General features: G+C 67.6%; 1 protein-coding gene across 1 annotated transcript; it reads left to right on the plus strand.

Annotated features, from left to right (window-relative positions):
* Positions 1 to 2231: 2231 nt before the first annotated feature.
* CFAP99 (cilia and flagella associated protein 99) lies at positions 2232 to 20449 on the plus strand. The gene is made up of 15 exons (XM_045834705.1): positions 2232 to 2342; positions 9290 to 9434; positions 10269 to 10363; positions 11290 to 11399; positions 12946 to 13117; positions 14627 to 14707; positions 14849 to 14923; positions 15732 to 15800; positions 16029 to 16117; positions 16707 to 16911; positions 17326 to 17467; positions 17574 to 17725; positions 18445 to 18650; positions 20063 to 20219; positions 20339 to 20449. Exons 1-15 carry the CDS (start codon positions 2232 to 2234, stop codon positions 20447 to 20449), a joined length of 1920 nt encoding a protein of 639 aa, XP_045690661.1.
* Positions 20450 to 23110: the final 2661 nt, after the last annotated feature.

Consider the following 23110-nt stretch of genomic DNA (forward strand, 5'->3'; position numbering starts at 1 on the left):
AGAGCTCCGCGTCTCCGAGTGGGGACCTGGCGGTGAAGCTGGCCCCCCACCAGGTTCGGGCGAGGTCAGCGGAGGCACAGGGAAGGGCAGAGCTCGGGGAGGAGGAAGGCAGGCTCGCAGGTCGCCGTGTTTGGGCTGGGTGCTGAGGGGTGCCTAGGAGCTCACCAGGGAGGGGAAAGGGGGGTGTTCGAGGCTCAGGGGGCTCATGGGAAAGGGCTTCTGAGGCCGTGCGCAGCCTGAGTGGATGCAGCAGCAGGGAGGGGGAGGGTCCCAGGGACTGTGGTCCAGGCTGTAAGGGGTGGGCATGCCGAGGAGACCCCTGAGGCAGCTGAGAAGGTGGGGAGGGTGTGCTGGTGACGGCCGGAGTGGCAGGAGATGGCCCTGCGCCGAGACCATTTCCCCAGGCCTGCCCCTCCGGCGCCCCCACGGGAGGCTGGGCCCGGACTCCGGCATCTGTCGGGAGACCTGCCTGGAAGGGAGGGAGGGGGCACAGAGGCGTGCTGGGGGAGAGGCCGGGCCAGGTCTGGGAGACCTGGGGTGGCCAGTGGGGGCAGCCAGCTCCGGCGCGCCTCAGCTGGGACATCCCCGAGGCCCCGGGAAGGGGACCAGCTGAGAGGGCGGGCCCTGCTCGGGGCCCATTCTGGGTGTTCTCTGGCCGCACCCTGGGTGCGGGGCACCCTGAGAAACGTGCCCCTCCAGGCTCTGATGCGGGGGACGGATGCTCAGTGTCCCCGGGCTGTTCCGGAGAGGCGCTCGCAAACCTGGAAACCGAGTCTTTTCTGGGCACCCTCCCACCCTCCAGGGACCCGCGTGCCCCAGCCCTCAGGGCCAAGCCCCAAACCTGGGGGCACTGCGCCTGATCTCAGACCCCGCACCCCGGGGCTGCCTTTGGCTCCGAGAGGCTCCCGCAGCGTCTGGGATGGTTTCCCACTTAGGAGCGACCTGAGGGGGGACGAGGGGCCCCATGCCAAGGGCAGCAGGGAGAGCTCGGGGTCCAAGCCAGTCTGGGACCCCCAGGGCGAGGGGTGGGGCAGGGCAGAGACCTACCCGGATGGGCCGGCTAGGTCAGGACCAAGGCTGCAGGGGTCATGCTGACCCGCCCACGGTCCCTGTCCCCTCTGCGGAACCTGGGCTCGGAAAGGTTCAGCCGCTTGTCCTCAGGTGCACAGCAGACCCGGCATTCCAGCAGTGGCCACAGCGCCCGCCCCCCAGGAGGCCTCTGCACCCTCCCCCACTGCATGCCCCCTGCCTCAGCACCGCCTCCCCTCCCCTGTCCGTGCCGGAGGAGAGGACGGGCAGAGTGGACACCCCCTCCCTCGAGCCACAGACAAGGGGCTGCTCCCGGTGCAGAAAATGTTTCGGGTCCAGGCTCTCTGTATGGCCCGTGTGTCCCTGTCCTCAAACCCGCCCCAAGTGCTGGTGGCTTTGGCCCTCATCCTCTTGAAAGTGATGGGGCGGGGAGAGGGAGTTAGCCCATCTGGGGGCCACTGTCCCGGGGGAGGGACGGAGCCCCGCTGTCCCAGGGCACGAGCCCAGGACGGCCAGTGGTGTGCTGCCCAGAGAGGCTGTGCAGTCAGCTCGGAACCAGTGGGGAGGGCGCCCGTGGGGGCCTGGCCACACCCTCGGGCAGTCTGGAGGCCGCCTGGGAGAGCCAGTCCTGGGACCCCGCCCGAGCAGGTCCTCCAGGGTCCTCCCGAGACGGGTGCAGGGCACGCCGCTCTCTGGGAGCTCCGGGGTCGCCAGAGCAGGCAGAGCATGCGGGAGCCTGGCCGCGGCCAGCTGTGCAGCCTCCCTGGAGCTTGCTCCCTCACCTTTCAAGTGGGGTGTCCACCTGAGCGACCTGAGGTTCTTCCCGCCCCAGCCTCCTGTGGTGAGGTCACACGTCCCTGCTGGGCGTGTCTTGCAGAGCCACATGGTCAAACCCTGGGCTGAGGGACGCCCGGAGGTGCCTCAGCTCTGGCCTGGCACCTCCCAGGGGGCACCCCCCACCATGTAAAGTTGGGGGACAGGTGGGAGCAGCCTGAGCCCCTGGACAGCAGGAGACGCAGGGAGAGCCTAGGAAGTGGCCCAGGTTGCCCCAGCTGGGGTCCCCGTTTCCACTCAACGCTCCTCACCACACGAGGCCCCGGGGCCCTGGCAGCCTCCCATCCCGTTGGTGAGGGTCCTGCGGCCATTTCTGCTGCCCGCTGAGCTGGCCTGCACGGTTTGCTTGCAGGGCCCTCCCCGGGAAGATGGCCTACTACAGAAAATGCCTGGGGGCTGTGATCGAGCAACTGGGCCGGTTTAAACCCAAGAAGGACAGTCCGGAGCAGTTCCTGGAGGCCGTGCGTGCGTCCCTGCAGGTAGGGGCGGGGTGGCGCTTCGGGCCGCCAAGGGGCCGGCCAGGGACACCTGTCAGGGAGCCAGTCACCTTCCAGGAAATGGCACCAGGCTCCTTCCTGACACACGAGGCCTGGGGACGCGTCCTGGTCTCCAAGGCCTGGCCATCCTAAAGGTCACTCCAGCAGGTCACCGGAGCGGCTGACAGTGCTCAGCCGAGCGCCCTGCAGGCACAGACCCCTCCTGGCCCTGGGCGGCGGGCCTGGCCCCCAGAGTGTGTGTCACGCTGCGCAGCGCACTGGCATGCACCTCGGGCTGCTGCGTCCGCACGCCTGACTGCCCCCAGCCGGGCTGCCCACCCTCTGCTTCAGTCCCCGTGGGGGGGGCTGGGCACCGCAGCCGGCTCACCCTCGGCCACCACCCCTGCTGTCCTCTGGTATCTGCTTACAGGCCGGGGCAGCAGCCCGGCTGTCCCTTTTTCCAGCAGGGCTGTGGCCCCCCAGGGAGGCGGTCCCCGCAGCCCCCGTACCTGCTCAGGTGTGGCCTCTGCTGCACCCCCTTGGGGTGGAGGGGCCCTGCAGTGCAGCCCCCAGAAAGCCTCTGGACTGGGGTGGGGCAGGACAAGCGGTCACTGCCCTGCCCGTGGGGGCGGGAGGGACGGCAGGACCTGCGAGAGGGAGCTTGCGGCCCTGGCCCCGTTCGGACTGAGGGTGCGCTCCAGTGGCTCTGCCTCCCTCCCACCCACTCGCCGGGTCTGCACCCGCTCTCCAGTCCGTTCCCTGAGCCCAAAGCAGTTGGGGGAAATGATGAAGCTGCCGAGGGCCAGGCCCAAGCACACCCATCCGTCCCGAGGCTGCAAGGCCCAATGCGGGGACAACCCTTCCTGCTGCCCAACCCCCCAGTGCCTGCCTGCAGCTGCCCCCTGGGTTCCCCATCAACTACTATGTACTGGGGGAGGGAAGGAGAAAGAGAGGGAGAGAAACACCAGTGTGTGGTTGCCTCTCCTGCGCCCCCTACTGGGGACCTGGCCTGCAACCCAGGCATGTGCCCTGGCGGGGAATCGAACCAGGGACCCTTTGGTTTGCGGGCTGGGGCTCAAGCCACTGAGCCACACCAGCCGGGGCCTTTGCTCCAGCTTTAAGAACAGTCCTCCTGCCCGTCACCCCCTGTAGTTCCCACTGTCCCACATCTGACTCTCTGTCCTCAGCTGCCCTCCCCCCCGCCCAGCTCAGGCGAAAGTAGTAAAGTTAGTGACTGTATTTCATAGCTGGGATGGACAGCTGGGCTGTCACTGCAAACTGTTCGGGGGATCTCGTCCCCACGAACAGCAGGTTATGAGCGGGGAACGCACCCTGGCAGTCCCCGGGCGAGCCTGGCATGGTGACGTCCGCCTGCCTGTCTGTGGGGGGCACCCACCACCCCGACTCCGGGCGGCCGGCGCCCTGGGATGGCGGGGCGCTCGCTCACGCGGGCAGAGTTGCAGCCCCTCCGTCGGACACACTGGTCCTGGCTGGCCCCTCCAGAAGGCCGCGGGGGTCCCAGGCGATGGAGCCCCGGACAGCGACCGGTCCAGGCCGCACATGTTTATCTCCAGCTGCCGGGGCCAAGGCCTGAGACTGCCCCGGCCGGAGGTCGGAGGGCACGCAGACAATGGCAGCTGGGGACGGGCAGGGCTGTGGGGCTCACCTGCACCCCTACAAAGACATGCCGGAGTCCTCGCCCCTCGTTACCTGCGAGTTTGACCTTATTTGGAAATGCCATCTTTGCAGACTCGATTAGGAATCTCGAGATGAGGTTGTCCTTGCTTTAGGGTGAACCCCAAGTGCGGAAACGGGGGTCCTTTTAGGAAGAGGGAGGTGGGATGCAGACCACGTGACAGCGGAGACACAAGAAGGCCCAGGGACCGCGGGGGTGGAGCCAGGGTGCCAGCTCTGCCAGCGGGGGGTGGGGGGCGGCACCGGCCATACCAGCCTCCGGAGGGGGGCATGTGGGGCCGTCCACCTGCTGCTCAGGGAGGGCCTGACCTCTGCCGCCTCGGTTTCTGATGTCCGGCCTCCGGAACCGCGAGAGGACGCAGTTCACTGTTTGCAGCTGGCGGGTTTGGGGCGACCTGCTGCAAGCAAGCTGCTCCCACGGGAGCCTGGGGAGGATGGAGGGGCCGGGCTGGGACGCTCCGAGCTGCTGCTGAAGTGCTGGGCCCGGGACCAGGTGCAGCGGAGGGACCCGAGGGGCCGGGGCAGGCCCGACGCAGTGAGCGGGGCAGCCCACGGGGTGCAGGCAGCGGTGGGTTTGGGGCAGGTGTGGGGCCTCTCCCTCTCCGGGTGGAGGTCTGGGGACCGTCCTCTCGCACACTCGTGCACACACGCAGGGGACAGCCCCCCGGCCCTCGGGTGGGCCTCCCTCGGCGGCAGTCCAGCCGCCCCTCACAGAGAAGGTTGGAGGGGCCAGAGAGGGGCCCGTCGCCCCGCCGTGCATGTGGGGTGCCGAGGCCGGGGGTTCTCCACGCGGCTGCAGAGCAACGGAAGTGGCCTGAAGGCCGGGAACAACTCTGAGCCCCGGCTGCTGGGCCGGGGCTGGAGCCGGAGGAAGGGGCGCGGCCAGCACGCAGCTTGGGCCACCCCAAAACCTGGGTTCTGCAGTGTGTCCCCGGCCAGGTGCTCTGGGGGGAACATGCATCGTCTCACTAGGGCACAACCACGGGGGACATGAGAGTGTCCCGTAAGGGGGATGGGTACTACGGGCTGCCACTCCCTGGGGGCCACGCCTTCCCCTGCCGCCCGCTGCAGGGCCCTCCCTCCAGGCTGGCCAGCCCGAGAGCTCGGGCACCAGGGCCAATGGGCCGGGCTTGGGAACCTGCAGAGGCTGGACCCGGGCCTGCGGGGCAGAGGCGGGCGCATCGGGCACAGCGGGCAGCCCGGGGCTTCCAGGAAGTCATGAGGTCCGAGCGGGACTTGGAGAAGCACCTGGCTTTGAGAGAGAGCCCTGGGGGTGGGAGGATCCCAGGCACTGGGACTGCAGTCCTGACCTGTGGCCGAGTGGGAGGCAGTGGTCCAGGCACGGTGTGGGCAGGGGCCACAGAGGGCCCGCATGCGCACAGCGTGGGCACCAGAGCCGGGGAGGTGGGCCGCTCAGGGGCCACCAGGCAGGCCAGCCGGTGCGCTCCGGGCAGGAGGACCAGAGGTCAGCACTGGGCTGGCAGACGAGTGACCGGCAGTGGTCAGGCTGCCGATGCAGGGGGAGGCAGGGGTGGGGAAAGGCCGAGCCAGAGGGGAGGGAGGACAGGGTGGACAGAGCAGGAGGGAGCAGCTCGAGAGCCCATCACAGAATCAGAGGCCCCGTGGGCAGCCACGGCCTGCGGGCCTCCGTGGCCGGCTAGCCAGAGTCAGCACCCAGCTCCAGCTCGGGGCCCTCCCTGCACAACTTGGCCCCCCGCCACCCCCGCCCAGCCCCGCCTGCTCGGCGCCCTCCGGCCGGCACCATCCCCGGGCCTCAGGGTCCTCTCTGCGCCCGGCAGGGCTGATCTTCCCGGGGGCGGGGACCTGGCCGAGGGCCCAGCCTGGCACGGGGGCCAGCGTGTTGTCCACCCCTTGGCCCCGTGGAGCCCTGCCCGAGACCTCCTGCCGGGGGGCCGGTGGCAGCGGGGCCTGCACCTCGGGCTCCGGGTCTGACCCTGTTGACAGTGCCCCCTCCCGCCCACAGAGGCCGGGACGTAGCTGGCAGGACGCGCAGGGGCTGTGCCCTGGGCCTCGCGGGGAGGCGGGCGCAGAGGCGGCCGTGGGCAGCACGCCCCGGTCCACTCCGCTCCTGCTGGCAGAGCTGACGCGGCCGCCCCAGGGCCAGCCCTGCCGGCGCTGCCCCGTCTGCCACCCACGGAGTGGGCCGGGGTCACAGTGGGGGCGGGGTGGGGGGGCTGCGGCTGGTGCCCTCGGTGTGGGCTCAGCCCCAGGGCCAGGGGAACCTGCGAGGGACACCGAGGCCCTAGCCCGGTGGCTGCGGCCAGAGCCGACCCAGAGTGGGACCCCACCCTCCCGCCGAGGCAGCGAGTCCGTTCCGTGTCTGGCGGGCGCCGGCTGATGGGGCCTCAGGGCGGGGGCAGCGCAGCAGCTGGTGTGCTGGGCACCGGGACCGGGCAGTGTCTGACCACCGGGGCGGCAGGCCGGGGGGCGGCGGGCCGGGCGGCGGCGTCTGAGCTGAGGTGGGAGTGGGGAGCGAGCGTGCGGGGAAGAGCGTCGCAGGCAGAAGGAACAGCCTGCCCGGGGCCCTGAAGTCACGTCCACGTGCTGGAGCCCGAGGCCAGAGCGGCTGGAGTGGGCCCGGGTGCCCTGGGGACTCGGAGGGAGCTGGGCCAGCCCACAGAGGGCCTCGCTGGCCCAACTAAGGGCTCCTTCTGGAATGTTCTGAGCGAGGACAGCCTTGCCCTGACTTCCGTTGTAACAGAAACGCGTGGCGGCTGGGTTGGAAGTGGGCCGTGGGGGGACCCAGGAGCTGCTGGGCCCCCCTTGCCGCAGGATGGGGCGCAGTCGAGACACGGGCGCGTCCGGAAGGCCCTCGCGGTTCCGTCTGAAGAGCTGCAGGAGCGGGGTAGCCGGCCAAGCCTCAGACATCTGTCCGTCTGTCTGTCGCCTGTCCATCTGAGTGAGAGGTGGGGCAGGACTGGGCGGAGCCTTCCGGAGCCCCAGGAGGGCTGCTGTGCACCTGGAGTCGGCAGGTTTTCGGCCTTGACGCTCCGCAGGGAGATCGCGGAGTGAGGTCGGAGGGCTGGGCCCTGAGACCGTGGGCCACCGGGAGGCCGCGGAGGAGCCCGCAGGAGCCCAGAGGACGGTCATGGCCGCAGAACGGGGTCATCGCCGAGTCGCCCGGGGCCCCAAGCCCGAGGCCAGGCAGGCCCGGGAGGGAGCCCGGGTTCACCTGGCACTGGGAGCCACGGGGAGGTTGCAGGGTCTGCACCGGGAGCAGCTGGGCTTTCGCGCATGCCCAGCACCCAGATGCGGTGCCGCGCAGTGGCGCCGGGAGCAGTGGCGGGGGCCCCGCCCACCAGGACGGCGCCGCACTGTCCCGCTCCTGCGGTTACTGCGGTGGGGCGGCGGGGCGAGCCCCTCGGGTGCCCTCCCTGCCCCCCGTCCTCTCGCACAAGAACAAGGGAAGACACCGCAGAGGGAAAGAGAGACTGGACGTCCCCCCAGAAGTAAGGCTTCTCTGTGTGCTGCACACTGAGAAAATCTCCGCTCCGAGCAAGATGGTCAGTCACACAGCCGCGAGGAGGTGACCCTGCAAACTGTCTCCATCAACAACAACTCTGAAAATCTGTTAAGAAAAAGATGGTCCCATAGGCCCTGGCTGGCGTAGCTCAGTGGATTGAGCACGGGCTGCGAACCAAAGTGTCGCGGGTTCGATTCCCAGTCAGGGCACATGCCTGGGTTGCAGGCCACGGCCCCCAGCAACCGCACATTGATGTTTCTCTCGTTCTCTCTTTCTCCTTCCCTTCCCTCTCTAAAAATAAATAAATAAAATCTAAAAAGAAAAAGAAAAAGAAAAAGATAGTCCCAATAAAAAAATGTTGGCCAAGAATACAAATTGGGGAATACACAGCAGTACAGATAAGTGTCCAGTAAACATAAACATTTCACTGACAATAAAAATATCAAAATAAAACAATGAGATACCAAAATTTATTTAATTGATTAGCAGAAAATAAAGGTTTTTTTAACATCCCTGCGGGTGACTTTATTCCGACGCCCCACTCAGTCGCCTGGGAGGGTTCCGGAAGCATCTTTTTACATCACGTTCGGGGAAGTGAGGCCCGCGCCCACCCGCCAGCTGCCCCCCCACTGCTGTGCGGCAGCAGGTGTCCTGTCTCCTCGTCTCCGAGGTGCGGTCACCTGTGTGAGCGGGCGACGCGTGGCCCACGGTCACAAACCCCTCCCCGGTCCGCAGCGTGCGGGGGCAACCCAGCGTCCCCCTGCGAGGGGCCGCCTCCGTCTGGCTTGCCTGTCTGACCAGCCCTCACTGCCCCTCTCCTTGCTTGTCACTCGGGTTTTTCGGTGGTGATGGGGGGGTAGTATTTTTTAAATCATTCATCTGACACCTTTCGTAGGAGCTCGCTCTTTTTTCATTGTGGTCAAACACACACGTAAGATTTACCACTTTAACCGCGGTGTCCGGCTCAGTGGTGTTGGGCACGTTCGCACATGGCCCCTGGGACTCTGCATCTCCCCACGGGACACCCCGTCCCCTCGTCCCCATCCCCGTCAAACAGTGACTCTTCAGCCCCTGCCCCACCCTTGGCAAGGGCCATCTTTGTTTCTTTCAAAGCTTTTATTTATTTATTTTTAGAGAGGGGAAGGAAAGAAAAGAAAGAAAGAAAGAAAGAAAGAAAGAAAGAAAGAAAGAAAGAAAGAAAGAAAGAAAGAAAGGAAAGGAAAGGAAAAGAAAGGAAAAGAAAAGAAAAGAAAAGAAAGAAAAGGAAAGGAAAAAGAAAAGAAAAGAAAAGAGAAAAGAAAAGAAAGAAAAACATCCATGTGTGGTTGCCTCTCACAGGTCCCCTGTTGGGGACCCGGCTGGTAACCCAGGCATGGGCCCTGACTGGGAATCAAACCGGCAACCTTTCGCTTCGCAGGCCTGCACTCAGTCCACTGAGCCATGCCAGCCAGGGCTCTGGCTGTTCTTCTGTCCTTGGAGGTTGGCTCCCCGGGACTGCGTGTGAGTGGACTCACACAGTGCCGGCCCTGCCGCGTCGTTCCTTTTACTGCCCGGTCGTTTTCTGTGTGTTCCTGTCCTTGCCCCCACCTGCCGTCACTCAGGAGAACCTGTGGGACTGGGCCCTGGCCCGGGAGGGGCGCCAGCAGGGCTGGTCCCCCGCAGGTCGGGCGCCGGCCCCCGCGCCCTTGCTCTGAGTGCCAGGCCTCGGGGGCCCCGAGCGAGCGCCCGGAGGCATTGGCCTCGGCCCCCACCCAGCCCGTCTGTCTTCCAGACTCTGAGCCCCCAGAAGCAGGCGTTCATTCTGGAGGTGCTGTCCGGCTGCATTGAGTACCGGAAGCTGCTGGCCGTCGTGGTGGATGCCTTCTACGTGCGGGACGGCCGGCTGTGCCTGCGGGCTGACTACCACCTCTTCCAGGGTAGGTGCCCGCCCGCCCCCGGGCAGGTAGGCCCTGCCTCCGAGAGCCATGCAGACAGACCCACTGCCGCAGCCACCTGGTGGACACGGCCGCGGGCGGCGCCCCTCCAGCCCCTGCACGCTGCCTGCTCCGGGCTGCCACCCGGGCGTGGACTGTGGACGGGGTCCACCGCAGGGCCCTGGGCACAGGCTGTAGGTGGGCACGCTGCAGGCCAGGCCCCAGGGCCCAGACCCGAAGGGTGAGAGGGGAGCCCTGGGCCTGGCCTTCCTGCAAGTGGCCTGCTTTCCTGGGGTGTGGGGGCCGCTGTGTCTGGGCGCCACTGCCTAGGAAGGGAGGGCTGGTGACGGCAGGTGCTCGGAGGCTGAGCTGGGTAGCCTACTGCCTGGTGCAGTGCTGGGCTCCTGGTCCCGGGGTCCCCTTGCTGCTCGTCCGCTCAGGCCCCAGGGCCAACAGTGCCTCATGGGTGGGCCCCAGGCCTGACGGACAGCTGACAAGCCCTCGCCTCCCCCGACCCCCGCCTCACTCAGAAGGTCGAGTCCCAGCTGGCTTGCAGCAGGCAGTGCGGTCTCTCAGAATTAGCAAACGAAACCCAGAGTGATTTTTACTTTTACCGGGGAGCCTTTGGAATTTCCGAGAGCTCTCTGAGGGAGATAACGGGGAGAAGGGCCCCAGGGTGTCCCACCGGCTGGGACAGCGCCTTCAGTCCTGACGTGTCACGGTTACGGCCTGAGGGTGCCGCACCGACTCCCCGAGGCCAGATCCCGGCGTCGTCCCCTCCGCGCGGGGGCGGGGGGCTCCTCCCCCTCCCCCACCCGCGCCCGCCTGTCTCCTCAGTGATCTGCTACCTGGCCACCTTCCAGCTGGAGGAGCTCGGCTTCCAGCTCTTCAGCGACATCGTCAAGTCCCAGCCCGCGGACAAGATGCGCAAGGTGGGCCACCGCCGGTTCCCCGCAGCCCCGAGGGCAGAGCTCCGTCCTCCCGGGCGCTGACCTCTCCCCTTCCCGGCTCGTTTTCACGAGAGAGAGAGAGAGAGAGAGAGAGAGAGGCCCTGCCCGGCTTGTTCTGTGTTGGGACAGGGGCTGGGGCCTGCGCCCGTCTCAGCTGCCAGAGAGCCCCTCGCCCCTCGTGGGGCCCCAGAGGCCTGTGTGTGGGTGTGCGCCTCCAGCCCCCAGGGGTGGCAGGGCTCCCTGGGCAACCGAAAGGGACCCCAGGTCTCCTGAGGGCCAGCAGCTTGGAAACGGCCTTTGGGAGCCCCGGCTGCCCAGCACCACCCCCAGGCCCCACGGTCTGCCCAGGGGAGGCAGCGTCAGCTCCAGCGCGGGGACCCGCTGCCCAGGAGAGGGGCTGGTGGGCAGTTCACGTCCCCAGGGACCCCGTGCCCCGTGCTGCGCTGGGCTGGGCGGTAGAGGCCGGGCTGTAGAAAAGGGAGCTGGTCCATCCTCGGGGTTCCTGAGCCCATGGGGTGGGACGGGGCGGGCAGGCAGCTGTCTGCCTGTTCCCACCACGAGCTCTCTGGGAGTGGGGTGGAGGCCTCCAGGCTCCAGGGTCTGGCCGGAGCAGGGGTCCCCGCAGGGAGGACAAGCCCGCTGGGCTGCCCCGAGGCCCAGATCCTGTGAGCAGAAGCCCTTCTGGTGAGGGGCAGTCCTCCCAGAACGGCCCCCCAGCCCAGCATGAGGGGCAGTGAGCAGAGGCCGGCCCCTTTCCTGTCCCCAGGGAGGGAGGTCCGTCCTGAAGAGCCTCCTGAGGCCGTGGGCACTGGTCCCCGCCCCCCGCACACCAGCCCCACCTGCCCCAGGCTCCGACTCCCCGCAGGGGGCGCGAGCTCTCGGCTGAGCCCCCACCTCCACCCCCTCAGTTCCTCGGGTTCTTCTTCAACCCCTTAAACCTGTGCTCGTGGATCAAGGACGAGTGGAGCCTCGTCTACGAGACGGCCCACGTGACGGACTGGACGGATCCCCTGCTGAGGTGGGCCGGCGCCGGGCCCCCTCCCTGCTCACGGGGCCCCGCGGGGGTGAGGGGGCCCGAGAAGCCGTGACCCGCGTGCCAGAGCGTGAGGCCTGGGGGCCCAGACTGACCCCCACGGCGGGCGGCCGGCTGGTGGCCAGGGCGGTTCTGGGGCCGTCCGAGTCTGTGGGGTGAGCGCGGCCCCTCTGCTCTGGAGCCCACCGCTGACTCGGGGACGGCGACTGTGGCCCCAGCCTTGCGGGCCCTGCAGGGGCCTGTGGGGCTTGGCCTGGCCGCCTCCCGCAAACCCCGGGGGTGGGGAGCTCCCGGTGGATTCTGGCCTACATGCCCGTCTGGTGTCCCCCAGGACACCACTCCTGGGCCTGTCACCCCGAAGCGGCCTCCCTGCCTCTGCCGGCAGGCGCGGGCAAGCCCTGGAATCCCTGGTGCCGCAGCAGGACCAGCGCGGTGGCCTGGCCTCACCCTCGGCCTCCCTGGAGAGGCAGCTCGGGCCAAGGGCTGCTGCCCCAGCTGCTTGCCTCGGATAGGACCAGGGGACCCGCTGTCTTCCTGGGGACAGACAGATGGACTGTTCTTGCACGGGCAAGAGAGTGGGAGGCTCAGGGAAGGTGGCCGTCCCGAGGGGGAGGAGGCCTGGCCCAGGCAGGCGCTGCGTCTTCGCCCGCGTCCTTGTGGGATGAGGAGCCCGGCCAGGCCGGACGCGCTGCCTGCCCTCGGGGACGCGCTGCCTGCCCTCGGGGAGCTCGCCGTGGCCTGGACCTGCCGGCCCGCGAGCTCCCTCCCTCCGGGCAGCTGCTCAGCTGCTTCTGGGGTGCCTGCCTCCCGCCCCACCACGGCCCACGAGCGGTCTGCCCTGGCCTGCCCTGGGACCAGGGCCGCCCCAGACCTGTCCCTGCCCACGCCCTGTTGGCCCTCGCACATGCCCTTCCCCCTCCGGTGGCCCTGCGTCCCCCTCAGGGGCAGGGGCTGTTTCAATCCTTGTGGTCGCCCCCCCAGGAGGGAACATGGAGGGGTGTGGGGGCATGAAGGGGGCCCCGATCTGGGACCCAGCTGGACCCTTCCCCAACCCCTACTCCGGGGTGCCCCCCCAAGCTGTCCCCCGCCCCACCCTCCCACCTGCCCCACCCCTGCCCACCGCCAGCCATTCGGGGCTGCTCTTCCTCTCCACCCGCCTCCGTCCCCTGGGCCAGCTGCTGGGGCCCAGGCCAGCGCCACGCCCCAGCTGCCCCTGCTCTGCAGAGCCCTCGGGTTCCGGCAGAGGGGTCTGCCCGGTCTCCGAGCTCCCCGCCCCCACTCGCCCAGGACAGGGCAGCCGTGGGCCTCAGCGTCCTTCCCCGCACGGGGAAGCGTGGGTCTGTGTGGCGCTGGGGGGGTGGCGGGGGCAGCTCCCGCACGGCAGCGGCACCCAGTGCACGGTGGCTCCACTGTCACCCCCACCCTGAGGTGGGCCCCAGCTCCCGGGGGTCCCTCGGAGACCAAGGGCCGTCCCCTTGACGACCCGCTTAGAAAGAAACCCCCAGCGGTTCCTCCCACCTTTGCCCCCAAGATGGCAGCCGGAGGTCCAGGAGCTGATCAGCCAGCTGGAGGGCCCGTCGACCAGTCGGCCCCCTCCTTCAAAGGCCACGGTCACAAAGCCCAAGAGCTTCAACCTGACTGTCCCCAGACCCCGTGCCATTCCAGTGCCCGAGCCTGTCCCTGTCATGGCCAAGGCAACACCAGTAAGTGCCGGCATTTGCAGTGGGCACAGGCTGTCCAGGCCGGGAGAGTGGACCCTGTGGGCCAGCGGTGGGGCTGGCCCGGGCCAGGGCGGGAGCATTCGACGACCCCGCCCCACAGAGAAGGGAGCTCAGCTAGCCCGGACCCTGCACCGTGGGTCACCGCACTCCACACGCTGCGGTCTGGTCAGTAGACGTGGGGCGAGCCCGCTGGACTCGGTGCTCGGAGCCCACTCTGGGCCCTGCTGCTGTGGACCACTGCCTCCCGTGGCCCAGGCAGAGCGCCAAGTGCCCACAGGGGTCAGGGGAGTGTTCCTTGCCCTTTAGTGGACATTGTCAGCTTGGTGGGGCTGGGGGTCCTTTCCTCTGGACCGCAGGCAGGTGGTAATGTCTCTCTGTGTGACCCCGGTCACATGGCCTGTCCCCACCGCACAGCCTCTGCCCAGAACCCCTCCCCCTCCCTCTCCCTGCCTTGCTGACTCCTGTCATTCAGGATGCGTTGTGTTGCAAGTAACAGAAAAAAGCTGCTCAGCTTTGCTCAGATATTCATGGCCGCAATGGGGTAGGTTTCAGGCATAGTTTGATCAGGGTTCCAGCTTCAGCTCTCTTGACCGTCTCTGCCCTAGTCCCCTCCGTGGGTCTACATCCTCTTCGGGCTCGCCGCTCTCATTGCAGCGCAACGCCCAGGTTCCCCACCCACACTGCACAGTGTCCAGGCAGGAGAGCACAGCTCAGGCCCAGAGCTCCGTAAAAGCACAATCAGATCTGCTTCTGTCGCGTGCCTCCCCTCGGGGAGCTGCCCCCCACACAGAGGGCATGGTGCTCTGGCCCGTCACGGACTCTGTGCTGGGCACCGCCGGTGAGCTCGGCTCCCCAGAGTCCACCTTGCTCCCCTGCAGAACTGAGGGCTGTCGGGAGAGGCATGGGGTGCTGCTGGAGGGCCCTGGGCCCCCGCCTCCCCCAGCCTCCCCAGGACTCAGTACAGCCCCACCAGAGAGACGTTCCGTGAGGCCCTCCCCTGGACGGGCCCCTCGCTTCCTGTCCTTCTCGTGAACCCCGGCTCCATTGCTTCGGGGCGCCAGTCAGGTTTTGCAGCTGTTTGGTAGCTCGTGGGTCTCTGTTACTAGACCTTGTCCATCCACTCTGTCCCAAGGCCTGGCTCAGCCTCGGTCCGGGCAGGACTGCATCAGACACCTGCTGGGCGGGTGAACGGGCGGCCTCACCTGCCGCTCCGGCCACTGAGGGGTGGCTGCTCCGTGTCCACCCCCTGCCCAGCCAGGCAGTAGTCCTCCACCTATCCCTCCAATGTCCAGTGGCTCGGGCCCTGCATTTGGCCACCCTCCTTCCTGCTGTCGGCCTGAAGTCCTTCCCTCCCCCTGGTGACGGCCAACACCCCACAGGTCCCAGCTGTAGCTAAGGCATCCCTTCCAGCCTCCGTTGGCTCCAGGGCCGTGGCCTGCCCCTCACCCCTGGGCCACTGGTGATGTGGGCTCCTCCCTCCACCACCCACAGGCCCCCCAGAGCACCTACCAGCCACCCAAGGAGCCAAAGGTGCTGGAGATGACCAAGAGATACAACCGCCGGAGGGCGGAGGTGAGCGGCAAACGGGACCTGGCCTCCCAGGGACAGTGGGAAAGGGGAGGAAGAGGAGGCGTCTGGGCCTCCACACCCACCCCCGACCCCAGGACAGAGGGCGGGGGGAGCCTGGGAGGCTGAGCCTCTCGCTGCCTGCAGGAGCTGCTGCTGCTGGCGAACCTGGAGGAGATGCGGTGCGCAGCGCCCAGGGCCCGCAGGGAGGCCCCCGCGCAGGTGACACCCTGCCCTCCGCGCCAGCAGGTCCTGGGGGGGCGTCTGCAGAGGCCTGGGGGAGCGGCCACACACGAGCCCCTGGGTGGCCTTCTCGTCTGGAGCGTGGGGTCCAGGCCCCCGGGGCCGGGGCTGGGGCCAGGCCAGCGGCAGCCCTGCTGAGGGCGGTGTGGACGCAGGTCCAGAAGCGCCTTGGGAAGTCTCCGGCCAGTCCCTCTGGGGGGTTTCCGGATCTCCACGCTCCGCATTCACGATTTCTGTGAGAAAAAAGCCCAGGGGGTGTTCGGAGAAGTGACGGGCGCAGGACAAGGAAGGCTGGTTGCCCTGGACGCCTCGTGGGTGCCGGCCCAGCCCCTGCCTGCCTCCCACCGGGGCCCCCGCAGTTGGGGCCAGTGGGGGCACAGGCACCCAGCCTAGCAGCATGCCGGAGGGGGGAAGGGGTGGCCGAGGTCCCGTGGGGGGCACCTCTGCCAGTGGCTCTCCACAGCGGTACTTGTGGCGCCCACCCTGGGGGAGCAAACAGATTCGGGGAGCAGCCCACCACAGGTCACGGGGTCAGCCCGGGGGGCAGCTGGGTAGTGGGACCCTGAGCTAGAGGCTGAGCCCTCCTGACCAGGACCTGCTCTCCCCAGCCTGGTAGGCCCTGTCCTCTCCCTGCCCCCTGCCCCCCGTGCAGCCCAGTGCCCCCCAAGGTTTGTGGGTACATCACAGCACAGGGGCCCTGCCCTGGGGGGACCCGTGTGCAGGGTGGGCCTCCCAGAGTGCATTCCGGGCACCTGGTGGGCTCGGTGCCAGGACCCGACCCCCGCAGGGCTCCAGGAAGCTGCGACTCCGGTTCCTGCCCCGGATCCATAAGACTCCGAAACTGACCTTCTACAGGGTGAGGGGTGCTCCTGAGTGGTCAGCGTGGGCGCAGGGTGTCCTGGGGCCCCCACTTCCCGGCCTGCTCTGCCCCCAGGGCCAGGTGGCCAGAGCGCCGCCCATACGGGAGAGGGAAGTCCCCGGGCAGGCGCGGATGTGGCGGGCAGAGGGCGGGGCCGTCCCTGCTCCCGGGGCACCGCCTCCCCCCGCCCTGCCCCAGCCAGCCTCTCATCCTCCTCCTCCGCAGCCGAACGAGGTCCCGGTCAAGCTGAACACGGCCACCATTCTGCGGGAAGGGGCCTTGTACCAGCGGCAGGTGGAGAAGGAGCTGCAGAGGTCGGGGGAACGGGACCGGGCTGGCGGGCGGGGTGCGGGGAGGGCCTGGCGGCTGCGGTCCTGCAGGCTGGGCGGCCTCCCGCAGGTGGGGTTGGGGTCCCAGCTGCACCCCGGAAAGACCCCCTCGGCTCCGTGAGGGGGTCAGACAGGGTAGGAGTGGGCTCAGCGGTCGCTGGCCACCCCCCCCACACCTCCCTCGATGGTGGGCACCTCCTCGGGCCGCATCCTGGGCCCTGAGATGCCCCGTGCTTGCTCCCTGAGCTGGGCACTGGGCGGGAGCTGGGGTGGCTGACCGGATGAATGAGAGACAGAGCGAGGGACAGAGGGGCGGAGCGTGGGCAGAGGGGTGGGCGGGGCGACGGCGGTGGACACAGGGGTGTGCGGACGAGTGGAAGGAGGGAGGGTGGGAAGCTGTGGGTGAAGGGTGGCCGGGGCAGGCAAGCACGTGGGGGGGGGCGACGTGGCCGCTCGGGCACAGGGCAGCCCGCGCCCGTGAGTTCAGTGTCCACAGGGGACCCCGAGGCCTCCTGGAGGCCCCCGCGGGCCCCATCCCAGGAGGAACTTCAGCCGCCTTGCCCCTCTCGTTCAGAGTGGACAAGCTCGTGGACGGGGCCGGGGACTTCTCGGAGTTCCTGGAGTGGCAGAGGAAGATGCAGGCCAGGGACCGGCAGGAGCAGCGGGCCGCGGAGGAGTGCCGGCGGCTGCAGGGGAAGCTCAGCCACGAGGAGGCGGCGCTGGCCCGGCAGCAGCTCCTGCGGGAGAACCGGCACCGGGCCACCCAGAAGAGAGAGGAGGTGACCGGTTTGGAGGACGCTGGGGGCCCGTCTGGCCCCCAGGGGCTGTGGGGCTGCAGGGCTGCGGGGCGAACCCAGTGGCTCTGACTCAGTTTTCCCAGGACTCTGGGCTGCGCCCCCAGCTTCATCACCACCAGATCTGGGCGGGCGGGGCGAGGGTCCGGGCCGGCACCTCAGGAACACGCGGGGGGGGGGGGCCAGAGGACATGACATGGGTCTCCACAGGGCCTGGCCTCCAGAGGCTCACGAGCTTCGGCCCGGTGCCAGGCTGATTTGGGGTCTGTGGCTGGCTCTACCCTCCAGACCTCATGCTGCTCCCAGGGCTGGGGCAGGGCGGGGTGGGGGAGGGGACACAGGTGTGCTGGGGGGCCTCCTGGAGCCCGCCCTGATGGTGGCAGGTCACCGCCCCGGCAGATGGCTGAGCTCATGCGGCAGTGTGCCCAGAGGCGCCTCCAGGAGGAGAAGTCCCTGAAGGAGCTGGTGGAGCAGGTGGCCGAGGGGCAGAAGAACGTCCAGGTGGCACAGATGAAGCTCCTGAAGGGCCGGCGGCAGGCAGGTATGGCGGAGGCCAGGTGCGCCAGGTTAGTGAGGGCCCCGGGGGGCCCTGAGGCAAGGCTCTCCTGCTGTCCCCCCAAGCCCCCAGCACCCCCCTTGGCCCCAAGTCCAGGAGGTGGCCGAGGAGAACCGGGTGCTGCTGCAGCGCCGTGCGGAGGAGGCCAAGGAGGAGCAGCGGCGGCGCTGCGAGCTCATCAACCAGCTCCGGGCCCTGGAGTCCCAGCCCACGCGCCAGGGCAAGCTCGTGGACCTGACCCAGGTGAGCGCACGGCCCCCGGGGAGGCCCCCACGTCTTACCCGGTGTGCGGTGTTGCCACAGGAGGGCATGCCCAGGGCGCCCGCCTCAACTCCGCCTGGCCCCCCGCGCCCAGATGCAGGCCCCGCACTGCCGTGCCGCAGGGCTGGGGCTGGCCTCAGAGGTTGCGCTTCTGTCGGGGAGAACGTGGCAACCCCTAGCGGCAGGAGGGGCTAAGGCTCCTGGGGCTGGACGGGGTGGGCTTTGCCTTGCTGTGTGTCCAGGGGGGTCCGGGGCCGCCAAGGCGGGAAGGGCAGTGTAGGGAGAGCACAGTGCGTGGCGGCCAGAGGCTGGATGGGCGGCAGCTGAGTCTGGGCACCAGAGCCCGGAAGCCCGTGCGGGAAGCGCCGCGACAGGCCGGCCGGCCCAGCGCGGCGGGGGCAGGCCTGGTCCCGGGGGCTGGGGAGGGGGCGTCCTGAGTGCTCTGTGTCCAGGCCCAGCCCTGGCTCCGTCTGGGTCCTGGGCTGCAGGGGCTTGGGCTGGAGAAGCTGGATGGCGGGAGTGTCACACAGACACCGCCGGGTAGAGGGCAGGTGCGGGCCTGGGGGCCTGGCCAGGCCCATGGACGGTGGGAGGGGCACCAGTGCTGCACCCCAGGACGGCCGGGGCCCAGGAGACGGCTGCTGGGCTGGACGTGCGCCAAGGCGCGGGCTGCCAGCCTGGGGCCTCCCCGCTCCCCCTAGACCCCCGGGCACGGCCTGCAAGGGGAGATGTCCATCGTGGAGCTGCGTGAGCGGCTGGCCCTGCTCAAGGAGGCCCAGCAGCGGGAGGAGGAGGAGCGGCGGGACCAGATCATCCAGGACAAGCGCGCCAAGAGCCAGGAGCTGCAGAACGCGCTGGAGCAGATCTCGCTGTGCCGCGCCGCCATGGGGCGGTCTGCGGCCTTGAGGTCGGTGCCCTCCGCAGCCTCGGGGTCCTCCTCACCACACCCCCCCGCCGCCCAGGCAGCGCCCCCGCCCCTGCTGTTTTCACCAGCGGCCCTCGGGCGTTCGGGGAAGGTGAACCATCGTGCAGACGTGGCTGGATGCCCACGACCTAGATCCGGCCATCCTGCCTCTGGGTCGCGGGTGCGGCCGTGGCCGCGTGCTTCCTCTCACCAGCCAGCTCATCCTCCCCCGCCGAGCCGCCGTCCGGGGGTGGCTGCGCGCACCTGACACTGTCCTGAGCGGCTGGTGCGCGTCTTCTGAGAGAAGACACACTGTCCCGCGTGAGCACACAGCGCGCGACAGAGCAGAAAGTCTGGCAGAAATTCCTGACAGCGCGAGCACCATCCTGTTCCCACGCTTCTCCAGGGCCCTAAGGCTGTCTGCTGTAACTTTTTTTTTTCTTTTGAGACCAGCACCTAGTGGGGGCTCACGCAGCGTCGGACGGTCCGGCGTCTCCACACCGCTCTCACGGGCAGTTCGTTTGTTCGGGGAACACAGCGGCGACTTTCCCGGCCGTGTGTGGCGGCTGGGTCAGGCAGAGGCCGGTGTCAGCCTCCAGGGCTGGGCAGGCCTGTGGGCCCCGGCCTGATCCTTCCGGGAGGCGGGGAGGTCGGGAGGCACCCAGGGCTCCAGAGAAAGTGTCCGAGTGTGATGGGGGGGGGGCGGACAGAGAAGGGACAGTCACAAAACCCAGCACCATCGGTCCTGAGTGTCTGCTCTCCGGTTACGTATGCTTCAGAGGCGGCCTCGACAACTCCGAGGGTCCCCACGGTGGCTTGCCCCTGGGAGACCTCACCACGTCCCAGGTGCCCGACAGACCCCAAACCCAATCTGGGTGGTGTCGGGAGCCTCAGAGGCTCCCGACCCCCCACCAACGCCCCTGGAGCTCCTGCACAGAGCTAGAGCCCATGGCATTCACGCACGAGGAGCGGTTTGGTGGGCGCTGGGGCTGCAGTCAGCCGGGCAGCTGGTGGCCCGGGAACCGCACCTGCAATGCCTTGGGCTGTGATGCGCACCTGAGGAGAGGGCAGCTGGGAACAGCCGGTATCCTGGCCTCCTTTCGGAAGGAAAACGGCTTAGCTTGGGGGAGGTGTGCCAAGACAGCAGTGTCAACAGAGGCTACTTCCAGGCGAGAGAGCGGGGCGGGGAGGGAGCGCAAGGTAAAAGGGGGCCTTCACTCATCACCCCAAACGCACCTCGTTAATACAGACGGAATGCTTTCTTAAAATGTTAAGTACAGAGAACAAACAGGTAGCGGCGCCGGGAAGCCCCACCAGAGAGGCCCTGGAAGGGTTACCCCGCTCCAGGCCACCTAAATCACTCCCCTCGCTTGTGGTCGGGGCCCCCTCCCAAGCTCAGCCTGTCGCCCGTGCAGGTGGGAGGAGAAAAAAGCAGCGGCCCCGGCGGCGCCCTCGCAGGACGAGCGCGTGCAGGAGCTGCAGCGCAGGATCGAAGAGAGGGCGGCTGAGCGGCGCAGTCGGGCGGCCGAGCAGTACGTGCCGGCGTCCAGGGCCGAGCGCCTCAAGCCGCAGGTGAGCCAGGACTGGTGGGGGACTGGGCGGGGCTGGGCTGGGCGGGCCGCGGTGGGCAGCGGGGTAGACGCCCCCGCCTACACCAACCCTCCCCGCCCACCCACCGGCAGCCGGTGGAGCTGAAGGCGCAGCACTGGCTGGAGCTGGAGCAGAGCCATGAGCGCAGGCTGCGGGCGAGGCAGCGGAGAGGCTCGGCCTGTGGGCCGGCGCGCCGCCTGCAGGCCGCCTGAGCTGCGCGGGCACATCCCTGGACCCCGAGGCCCTGGCCGAGTAAAGAGAGCGGCCTGCCTCGCGCGTCCTTGGCCGTCCCCCCCCACCACCCAGTCCCTCCACCCGCGCCCCAGTCCCCACCTGCCCAGAGCAGCGTTGTCAGATAAAATGCAGGACGCCAGATTGAGACAAATTTACGCCAAGAGAGTATCCGCTCTTTATTTGGAATCCCAACGGACCTGGCCCCGGGGATTTTATGTGCTACGTATGACCCCCTAGCCCTTCCCCACGCCCAGCATTGGAGGCCCCTCTTCTGAGGTCCCAGAGCCCCTTCTGCGTGTGGAAACCTGGAGCCCCCACTCTCCACCCGGAGTCCCCTGGTTTAACCTGGGGGCCCCCAAGACTGGGTGTGTGTGGGTGTGTGTGTTTGGTCGGAGAAGTGGCCAGGATCCTTGAGCCAGTAGGAACCGGCCCTTCTCATGCCACATCTCATGAAAACCTAACAGCGATGAGTGGGGGGCAGGGGGCAGTGAGGATGGCAAAGGAACTGTCCCTGCCCCCATTCTGCTGGTGGTCAGAGGTGAGGTGACATGGCCCCAGAGCCAGAACCCAAAGCTGAGCCTGGGGACCTTAGAGCATTGCCCGGCCTCCTCCAGTCACCAAGAGAACAAGGTTGGGCCACTAGGCACAAGCCTGCCCAGGGCCAGACAGGGAGGGGTTTGCTCTCCTGGGCCTTGGGGCCCAGCACCAGGCTGGAGAGGGTGTGGCCTTGGGTTGACAGGCTGGCTGCGCTGCCACTCCTAGGAAGAAGGGACGGTAAAGGAAAGGCTGAAAACTGCCAGGTTGGGTAGATGTCCAGGAGGAAGGTCCCCTCCCCCAACCCACCTGGGTCTTCAGAGAAGATGGCGTCTCGGAGGCTGGGCCCCAGGGCACGCTCTGGTCAGGAAGGTAGGTATCTCGGAGTGACAAGAACAGAAGGATCGGAGTTCTCCCCCAATATTCTGAACGGCATTAGAACCCCAGGATTTCCCCACAATCCAGGCTGGTGAAAAGAGGAATTTCCCACCCCCTGTCAAATAAGAGCTGGGAGCAAATTAAATATCATTCAGAAAAATAAATGTGACATTTCTGATACACCATGTTGTGTTTCAAACCCATTTCCTTTGTTATCAAGGGACTACAGTGATGAGACCTGTCCGACAGTTGCTCGGGAGCTCCAAGGGATCCACAAAGGGTTTTATTAGCTCCCAGAACTGGTGCTCCAAATGTAGGGTGGGCTTCAGGACCTGCCTGATCCAGGAGCACTGCCTCCACACGGATAGCAGCTCCAGCCTCACCCTGTCTGCACAGAGACAGGCCTGCCCTTCCCGGTGCTTTAGGAGGGAAGCCTCTTGTGTCCTTGAAGCCTTGGGTGAACATCGATCACAGTGTCACTAGCCTGAATTGAACATGCTGTCCAGGCCAGTTCCTGCAGTGGGCATGGGTGCCCAAAGCATGGGTGGCAAGAGGGGAGAGGCAGGAGCCCCACAAATTCGGGTACTGCTGACGGTGGTGGTTGGCAGACCACAAGGCCCCTACCTGCCCCCTGAACTGGCCCGCTGCCCAGAGACGCTGAGAGAGCTCCCGGGGCGTCTGCTCCATACACACCTTGGTGGGAGCAGGTCCCCAGCCATCCCTAGGGTGTGGACGGTAGATGGATGCAAAATGTCTGCCTGCATCCACGTTTCTTGTCCTGTGACCACCCATCAAGAGGCAGAGCCTGCTTCCCCCAGCCCTGGACTTGCTTTGGCCAGCGGGATGCAGCCGAAGTGGCGGTGTGGCAGCTTAGAGCCCGGGCCACCAGTGGCCCTGGAGCTCCGTCTCGCTCTCTTAGAACCCTGCCCACCCCAGTGTGAGCACGTCCTGGTGGCCTGCTGGGGCGAAGCCTGGAGCAGAGCCAGCTGTCCTCCCAGCCTGGGTCACCCTCCCCACCCCCCCGCAAACCAGCAGACCCCAACGTGTGAGCTCTGCCAGGACCCAAACCCGCCCCCAGAACTAACTCGTATTCCCGAGCAACAGGAAACCCGGGTTGCTGACATCACTGAGCCCCGTGGAGGCTGGTCCTGAAGCCACGGCGAGTGGGCACGCCTCCCCTCCCTGCTCCAGCCGCCAGCCACGGGGAGGAAGGTGCGGCTGGTGCCCAGGGGCCCCTCTCGGGACCACCCGGGAAGATGACACTCTGCTGTGGTGTATTTCCCGTGTGAGTGCCCCTGGAAAACCCTTGCTGACGACGTCTGCGACCCACTTGGGCGGCGGTCCTGGCTCCGCAGGTAATCGACGGGCAGGCTCTCGGGCCCCGGCGTGCGGCCCGGGCACCCGCACTCTGCTGCCTGGCACCGTGGGAGTGCAGGGGCACCGGTCTTGCCTCTACACCGCGGACTCCTGGGGTCAGAGGCACTTCTTGGGAGGGAGCCGGGGAGGCTTACATCACAAGCTCCGTGTCCCTCGAGCTCTGCAGAGGCCCGGGAGGCCGCTTTCGAGCACGAACGTGGTGTCTGTCGTGAGTCCGCTTCTCAACATCACATCTTTTTCTTTTTAAGATTTTATTTATTTTGAGAGAGAAGGGAAGGGAAGGGAGGGAGAAAGAGAGGGAAAGAAACATCATCGTGGGGTTGCCTCTCGCGGCCCGCCCCCCACTGGGG

The sequence above is a fragment of the Phyllostomus hastatus genome, unplaced genomic scaffold (genome assembly GCF_019186645.2).
Source record: "Phyllostomus hastatus isolate PE091 unplaced genomic scaffold, TTU_PhHast_1.1 phas_contig_196, whole genome shotgun sequence".
NCBI classification, from domain to species: Eukaryota; Metazoa; Chordata; class Mammalia; order Chiroptera; family Phyllostomidae; genus Phyllostomus; species Phyllostomus hastatus.

What these genes read in the sequence shown, in the direction of transcription:
- CFAP99 (XM_045834705.1), top strand. Translation starts at nt 2,232, where the DNA reads ATGGCCTACTACAGAAAATGCCTGGGGGCTGTGATCGAGCAACTGGGC. An exon ending in CCGTGCGTGCGTCCCTGCAG is followed by an intron (nt 2,343 to 9,289) that starts GTAGGGGCGGGG and finishes TCTGTCTTCCAG; the next exon opens with ACTCTGAGCCCCCAGAAGCA. An exon ending in TGGACGGATCCCCTGCTGAG is followed by an intron (nt 11,400 to 12,945) that starts GTGGGCCGGCGC and finishes TTTGCCCCCAAG; the next exon opens with ATGGCAGCCGGAGGTCCAGG.